Consider the following 8858-nt stretch of genomic DNA (forward strand, 5'->3'; position numbering starts at 1 on the left):
GACGGAGTGATCTAAAAGGAAGGGGGGCAGACCACCTATTCTTAGAATCAAGGACGAGCTCGTCACTCATGATGGCCAAAAAATCTCTATCATCTATAGACAACGATTCCTTATCGTCACGGACAGTAGACGTGAACACATAATAATATGTCATCTGTGATGACATGTGATCAAGGTTTAATACGTCATTACATGGTTTGAACAAAGTATAACTACCATTGTCTATAACATAGGTTGAATTGCAGCCATAATCATATGCCACTTTACCCATTTCCTTTGACTCAGACACATGGATTTTGCTAGGACACGGTGGCAAAAGTGAAGCTCGCCCGTCACCCACAACAAAGGTCTTCATAACATTCACATCTGGGATAATGTGTGCACTGCCTAAACAGACCTCACCTACTACGACCCAACCAAGAGGCAAGAGTTGTGCAAAAGGGGAACCTTTCAGACCTAAACGTTGATCCATGACATGATGTACATCTGGGATGTCACGGCCAAGCAACAACAAGATTTTTGAATTGCTATCTATCTCTGGGATTAATGGGACTATATCTGACAGATGTGGGTGATTGGCTGCCACACTAGGTGTAGGAATCTCATTCCTGTTACTTGGTTTATCATGAAATTCTAACACAGTAGGGAGATCAAACTGTACACTTTTATCAATGCATTCAACAACCAAATTGTCTGATTCTCTACCAGATTTAAAAGAAACACCATTACATGACGACATTGTATACTCAACAGACTTGCCAGTTACATTTAAAAGATGAAATAATTCTGGCTTTGCTAGACATCTATTACTTTGATCATCAATGGTAGCGTAACACTGAACACAGCTATCTGGGTTATCTTTGACATATACATTGACGAGCATAATTTTTGCACAAGATTTACCAACATTTTCACCGCAAATTTCAGTACATTTGTTATCAATGTTCTGTTTCTGTTCTTAAGATCTGTTGATCTATTGTCTGTCGCTTCTCCAGGTAGATGATTGCTGTTTCTCCCCACCATGAGGGTCTGTGGGTTTCTGGGTATTAGAAACTTTACAATCGCGAGCTTGATGATCTCCGGAATAGCACCGAAAGTACAACTTGTTTTCATAAAGAAACGACTTCTTCTCCTCCTCCGTCTTACATTTAAAATTTCTGCATTCCGCTAGAGAGTGAGGAGCGCCGTTGTGGATTAAACACTGATTACTAGATACACATGACACATTAGATTTCTGATCGCGATGAACTCCGGTTTTTGCTGCTGCAATACGACCGCTGTATGCTGGTTTCGAAGACGATAAATCGTGTGCTGTTACACTTTTGTTATTTATGAAGTTGGGCTAGAGCTAGGTGCGGAGGGCGCAGATATGTACGGTTAAGTACGGGTTTGGTACGGTCTATACCGGGTTTTAGCTTTTCGCGTTGTAGAAGTTGTTCCCCTTAGATAAATGTTCACCACTGGAAAATCATATACGTTTAGGCGGCTTTTTGCAGGCAAAGTGATTTTCACCCAAAATAGGTCCCCTTTATGCCCCCACAGTGTAAGTTTGTGTTTTATATGATGTTATTATATGATTACTTTGCATTATGAAAGTCGCAATGCTGTATTTCTTTGTGAGGTTATTTTTTGTCGTGTTTTAATGGTTGTGACGTCACGTTAAATTTTACTATTTGTTTAAGAGAGTGATTATTCCTTTTGTATGTAAATCTATCTGTTATTCAGACATTCTGATATTATATAATGAATAGGACAGTACATTTTTGCTGTTTATGAATAGGACAGTACATTATTGCTGTTTATAGGTCTTAGGCCAAGGCATATATTTTTTGCCTGGGTTCATGGTTCGTTTATGCATGCATATAGTACCGGTCCGTCCGGGAAATTAGGTTTTTCCAGGTCCGTCCGGGAAAATTAGTTTCTTTCAGGTCCGTCCGGGAAATTTAGGTTCTTTCAGTTTATCTGAAATTCAGCTAAGGCACATGTTTTTCTGAGTTTAAGGATTAATAGATTATGGCATTTCACATTCTGATTTGTTTATTAGGCATACATGTATGATATTCATATTATGATCATGTATGAATTCTGTATGGTGGAATTATTAGCGTTATTTGTATACTTTCAGTCTTTTACCTTGGCTCCCCGGGGCGACATAATGAATAAAAGGAAGAAAAACAAACATTAAGGCTTTGTCATTATAGTAAAAGAACTGTGACTCAGTAAAGATGGATAACTTTCTAAGAACTATACGCGCCATCCGCAGACGTATAGAGGCAACCATTCTTAACATCGAAAAATATAAATATAACAAAGTGGTGTTACTTGAAATACAATCAACTTTGGAAGAAGAATTGTCAAATTTTACTGTAAAATGGGATGAATTTCACGAGTATTTATCGATCATAGAAAATGAAATCCCTGAAGCAAAGGCGGAAAAAGGTGCACAAGTAGTCTTAAAAAAGGCTTTGGAAGAAAAGGTAGAACTCTCAGTTCGTATAATAAACACACTGCTAACTGCACCTGACAATGCTGAGGAGGATGAAAGCTCCGTCAGTGGTAGTAGGCGTTCCTCACGATCAAGTAATAGTAGTAGATCAAAGGCGATAAGTGATGCTGTAATAGAAAGGAAAGTAAAGGCCGAAACCGCTCGAGCTAGATTGCAGTATGTGGAGGAAGCGGAAAGATTAAAAAAGGAACAGTATGAATTAGAATTAAGCGTTCAGAAGAGACGAAGTGAAATGGAATCCAACTTGAACATATTGAAGTGTAAACAAGAGGTTGTGGAATCAGAGGCAGAGCTGAGAGCTGTAGAAGAAATGTTGAATGAAAATTGTAGTGTTAAAAGTGAAGCGGTGAAGTCTGTTTCATCCATCTCTAAGAAAAGCAAAAGTGAAATAGTCAATGACTATCTGAACAAACTCCCGGCCAGGCCAGATTCCCAATCTAAGATACAGCAAGACACATTTCACTTAAGGCCAAGTGCTCCAGAATTTGTCCCTCAAACAACTGCGAACTTTGCTAACTACATGGTGAAGAAAGATCTCCTCCTTTCAAGAGTCACTAAATTCAATGACAGACCTGAACAGTTTTACACATGGAAAATTAGCTTTCGGAGCATTTGCACAGAAATAGAAACAAATGACAGAGAAGAACTTGACTTACTTCTGAAGAATCTTGGCCCAGAGTCCGGTCGCCAGGCTAACTCCATTCGTAATGCGAACCCACATGATGTTCACGGAGCGCTAGAAAAGATATGGGAGCGATTAGATCTTCGTTTCGGTGCTCCTGAGCAAGTGGCCGACAGTTTGCGCCGAAGAGTTGATGCTTTCCAGAAAAAAGGAAACGAAAAAGAAAAGCTGTATGATCTAGCTGATTTAATTGAAGAGATTAATAGTGTGAAGAGCAATTCCAAATACAGTGGATCAATGTCATTTTATGATTCTTCCCTAGGTGTCAACTCTATATTGTGTAAACTACCATTGTTTGTTCAGAATAAATGGGTTGATCACTGCAGCAACTATAAAATAAAGAACTATGTCATGTATCCACCATTCCAGGTTTTCGTGGACTTCGTTAGAAAGATGGCGGTTCGTCAGAATGACCCTAGTTTTAATTTACATGCACTAGGTAAACCGGATACGACTAAAGCAATTGAGAAGTCTAGTAGGTTAGGATCAAGAACAGGTGTGTATAGCAGAAAGACAAACGCACATTCTGACAATTGCAAAACTAAGAACAGAACGGAACCATATTGTGTCATACACGGACAAAATTCTAGGCACGAACTTAAAGACTGTAAATCGTTTTTACAGAAATCCATTCAAGAAAAGAGGGAAATTGTAAAGAAGCAAGGTTTGTGTTTTAAGTGCATGACATATAAACATTTAGCGAGTGAGTGTAAAGTCCCAGTTAAGTGTGAAAGGTGCAACAAATCTAGTCATTGTACTGCATTTCATATTGACACTGAAACATTAAAAAACCAAGGCGGGGAAACACCGAGGTCCAGTGAGCACGGCGGGGAACCTAAGAACCAGGTCAGTCCCAGATGCACGGAAATATGTGGAAGTGTTATTGGCGGCATATCTTGCGCTAAAACAATGTTAGTAAGTGTATATCCAGAAGGCGAGAGACACAAGGCTATTCAATGTTATGCGGTCGTCGATGACCAAAGTAACAGGACATTAGGCAAAAGTGAAATCTTTGATCTTTTTAGCAATAGTTCTACTTGTGTACAAGAAAACTATACGCTTTCTACATGTGCTGGAAGTGTGAAGACAGTAGGTAGGCGTATGTCTGGTCTTGCCATTGAGTCTCATGATAATACATGTGTTTTGAAGTGTCCCGCAGTTCTTGAATGTAATGACATTCCAGACAATAAAGGTGAGATAGCAACACCAAATATCGCGAGATTATATCCACATCTGAAAGACATTGCCCACTTAGTGCCGGAGTTTTGTCCGGAAGCTGAAAGTCTACTCCTAATAGGTCGTGATATGTCTGAGGCACACCACGTTTTAGACCAAAAAGTAGGAAATAACAGTGAACCTTATGCACAGCAACTTAGATTAGGTTGATCTATCATTGGCAAGACCTGCTTAGGAAAGGTTCATCAGTCAAACACAGTAAACGTGAATAAGATAAGTGTGTTGTACAACGGCAGGAGTACTATACTACAGCCATGTGAGAACGTCATTAACGTTAAAGAAACTGATGTCTTTACACGCACACCCGATGATGACATTGTAGGCATGTCACAAGAGGACAAACAGTTTGTCAAAATTATGGACAACAGCATGAAGAAAATGTCTAATGGTCATTTGTCGGCTCCGTTGCTTTTTAAGGAACAAAGACCTAGACTCCCGTCAAATTTTGGGCAAGCAAAGCATCGGACAGAAACATTAGTCAAGCAGTTGAAGAATAATCATGCAAAAAGTGAACAGTTTGTTGAATTTATGGGGAAGATGTTTAAGAACAACCACGCAGAGTTAGCGCCATCTGATGCCCAGGGTGATGAAGTCTGGTATCTCCCTGTATTTGGGGTATTCCACCCGAAAAAGCCCAACAAAATTAGAGTCGTGTTTGATTCAGCAGCGAAATATCAAGGAACCAGTCTTAATGATGTTCTATTGACAGGTCCTGATCTTACAAACAATCTTGCCGGAGTCCTTACAAACTTTCGAAGAGAAAAATATGCGGCGATGGCAGACGTCGAGCAGATGTTTTTTAATTTCGAAGTGCATGAGGAACACAGAGACTTTCTGCGTTTCATATGGTTCCATGAAAATGATATCTCTAAACCATTGGTTGAGTACCGAATGCGTGTTCACGTTTTTGGGAATTCACCCTCACCAGCAGTAGCAACGTATGGAATGCGAAAATCAGTCTGCAGTCATGACATGAAAGGAGAAGAATGTGATGAAGTATGTAGATACGTAAGGCAGAATTTTTATGTCGATGATGGACTGGTGTCGAAAACTGATGAAAATGAGCTAGTTGATCTTATTAAAGAAACTCGAAACAGATTACAAGCTGGTGGTTCCATTTGCCTTCATAAAATAGTATCGAATAGTCCTAGAGTTTTGAGTTCGTTTCCGCAGACTGATCTTGCGAAGGACATTACTGAAATAGACTTTAATGGTGAGACACCATTCATTCAGAAAAGCTTAGGTATGAGTTGGGATGTTGTTTAAGACAAGTTCACATATAAGGTTAATTTAGAGCGAAAACCTTACACGAAGAGAGGACTTTTGTCAACCATAAATGGACTGTTTGATCCGTTGGGCTTTGTTGCGCCAGTCGTGTTAGGTGGGCGTATCATCATGAAACAGGCTGTGCAAAATCAGACACTCGATTGGGATGATCAACTTCCTGAAAGGTTACTCAAGGAGTGGACCGACTGGCAAGATTCTCTAAAAGCTCTTGACGACTTGGAGGTACCGCGTATGTTTACAAGTATGTCTTTTGATAAAGCTGCAAAACGGGAACTGCACGTGTACTCCGACGCTTCAAAGGAAGCAATTTCAGCTGTAGCATATGTTCGTACTGTAGATTCTGAAGGAAAGTCAGAAATGGGTTTTGTAAAGAGGAAAATCTAAGCTGGCCCCAAGCCATGGTCACACGATACCCAGACTAGAGCTATGTGCAGCAGTGGTTGCAACTGAACTTGCTGCTTCTATTCAAAAGGTCTTGAATATATCCCAGAAAGACGCATTCTTCTACACAGATAGTCAAGTGGTTCTAGGTTATATCAACAACACTTCTCGTAGATTCTATGTTTACGTGGCTAATCGAGTGGATAAGATCCTTAAGTTGTCATCTCGCGACCAATGGAACCATGTAACTACCGACAAGAATCCGGCTGATCATGGAACAAGACCAGTGAAATCTGACAAAATGCAAGAGTGCAAATGGTTAAAAGGACCTGAATTTTCTGACACTGACATTGACTCAAATTTTCAATTAGTGGAACCTGAACAAGATTGTGAAGTACGTCCTATCGTTGAAAATAAGAAGGTACGAGTTGGTAAGGCAAGTCTCGGTACCGATCGATTTGTTAAGTTTTCATCGTGGGATAGGTTAGTTTCTGCTTTAACATTGTTGAAACAGAAAGCAGCATCATTAGTTACAGACAAACAAACTGAGAAAAGTAGAGTTGAATGCAAAACTGAATCCGAATGGCAAATACTGAAGGAAGTTCAACATGAAATGTATTCAGAGGAAATTGAATGTCTCAAAGAGGGTAAACAAATTAAGAGAAATAGCAATCTTGTGAAACTTTCTCCTGTGTTGGACTCAAATGGACTGTTACGAGTTAAAGGCAGATTAACAAACTCAACATTTGATCTAGGTGAGAAAACTCCACTGATAATTCCTGGAAACTCTCACATAGCCCTTTTATTGATTAGACATTATCATGAAAAGGTTGCACACCAAGGTCGTCATCTCACCGAAGGAGCCATACGTTCGGCCGGTTACTGGATAACTAGTGGAAAACGACTCATCAATAGAGTTATCCATGATTGTGTTCGCTGCCGCAGACTTCAAAGACCAGTTGAAACCCAGAAGATGGCCGACCTTCCAACATGCCGAGTAACAGAGAGTGCTCCGTTCACTTATGTCGGGGTTGACACTTTTGGCCCCTGGTCTGTAGTTACACGTAAAACTCGTGGTGGAGCAAGCAACTCTAAGCGCTGGGCGGTACTGTTCTCTTGTCTTTACACTAGAGCGGTTCACATCGAGGTTGTAGAAGACATGACTGCTTCTTGCTTTATCAATGCCATGAGAAGATTTATTTCTGTTCGAGGTCCAGTGAAGGAATTCTTCTCAGATCGTGGAACAAACTTTGTCGGTGGAACAGCTGAATTAGGCATGGATCAAATTTATGTAGAAGATCTACACAGCTTCCTAGACAAAAATGGCTGTGTATGGAATTTCAGTACTCCTCAATCTTCGCACATGAATGGGGCGTGGGAACGTATGATCGGTCCCGCTAGACGAATTCTTGAATCGATACTTTGTGATACGAAGGGACTGACTCACGAAGTGCTTTGTACTCTCATGGCAGAAGTCATGTGTATTATCAATTCAAGACCAATTACTGCCGTTTCTGATGACCCAAGTTCACCCTCAGTTCTATCACCAAACATGTTATTGACACACAAAGTAGCAACCCCAGCTAATCTCCGATAATCCCACATTTTATCTGGACAACTGTGAAAAGTCTACACCGCCTGTGGCATTTTGGGGATTAAATTTACATTTGTAGATGAATATTTTTATAATTGGTCTCATTTTAAAGCTAATAAAATTCTCCACAAAATGCATGTTTTACTTTTGTATTTTACCCACTATAACCCAGTTTTATCTGTTAATAAACAAGAAATATTATGGTTTTTCGCTGTTGCGCGTGATTATCAACTTTCATGCACTCGGCGCGTGGCACATGTACTCTTTGTTCCTATTCGCGGGTGACTTAAACTTTATGAATATTAATGAGATGGACGAATCCATTTAGAAAAGTTCACGACCTCCATTCGTGACTTTGATGCAAATTTTTATGTTCATCCGAACCGAAGATATAGTCCCCTAAAGTCTTGCCGATTTTTTACAAAAAGTTCTGATTTCCGAACTATGCATCATATATCATATTGTAGGGAATGTTCTGACGTTTATTTTGATAAAAAAATCTTTGGTCGGAAACAATAGGAACCCTCCGGCATTTTACGCCGAACGTAGTAATTTATTCAAATTTTCGGGTCATCCGGCGACCTCGCTTTTCACCTCTGACCGCCATCTTGATTGACAGATTACGGGAGCTAGTCAACTCGTACCTAAGTCAACTCGTACCTTCGGTCAACTCGTACACGATTTGGTCAACTCGTACCCGATTTTTGGTCAACTCGTACCCCCACTAGTCAACTCGTACCCGAATTGGTCAACACGTACCCTCCTAAAAATTATTTATATATATCAAAGACGTGAAATATGTTGTGTATGTTTTTGATATGAATATAGATAAAGGTTATACAAAAAAAATGTTTGTTTTTTTTCAAAAGTAGACAAGTTCATTATTTTTCACACGTGTATAATTATAAAGGACGTGTTTGTCGGCGTTTTGTTTGATAAAATGTTGACTAATAACACCTTTATGACAACAGGACTGTCGGCGATTTGTTAAACAATTTGTTTGTCGTGCATCTAAAATGACACGCGCGAAAGTTGTCGGCATTTTCTTTGATAAAATGTTTGATTGTAAACACCGCACGATGACTTAACCAATTTAAGGTATGATCCACTTTGAAGTTAAAGGAGTATGTTTTTCTCACTTTTATATGAGTAAATCCCCAAATTACTATATA

The 8858-nt window shown here is 39.6% G+C and overlaps 1 protein-coding gene across 2 annotated transcripts; it reads left to right on the forward strand.

The window, feature by feature from the left end:
* The first annotated feature begins 1441 nt into the window (after positions 1-1441).
* LOC127834351 (uncharacterized) lies at positions 1442-7688 on the forward strand. Of its 2 annotated transcripts, none has more exons than XM_052360112.1 (2): positions 1442-1543; positions 2126-7688. In XM_052360112.1, the coding sequence occupies exon 2, from the start codon at positions 2226-2228 to the stop codon at positions 4572-4574; it is 2349 nt and encodes a 782-aa protein (XP_052216072.1). In that variant the 5' UTR covers positions 1442-1543; positions 2126-2225; the 3' UTR covers positions 4575-7688. Both variants share the same exon structure in this region, with proteins under 2 accessions (XP_052216072.1, XP_052216073.1).
* The last annotated feature ends 1170 nt before the right edge of the window (positions 7689-8858 follow it).

Source organism: Dreissena polymorpha, chromosome 6 (assembly GCF_020536995.1).
Source record: "Dreissena polymorpha isolate Duluth1 chromosome 6, UMN_Dpol_1.0, whole genome shotgun sequence".
Taxonomy (NCBI): domain Eukaryota; kingdom Metazoa; phylum Mollusca; class Bivalvia; order Myida; family Dreissenidae; genus Dreissena; species Dreissena polymorpha.

What these genes read in the sequence shown, in the direction of transcription:
- LOC127834351 (XM_052360112.1), top strand. Translation starts at nt 2,226, where the DNA reads ATGGATAACTTTCTAAGAACTATACGCGCCATCCGCAGACGTATAGAG.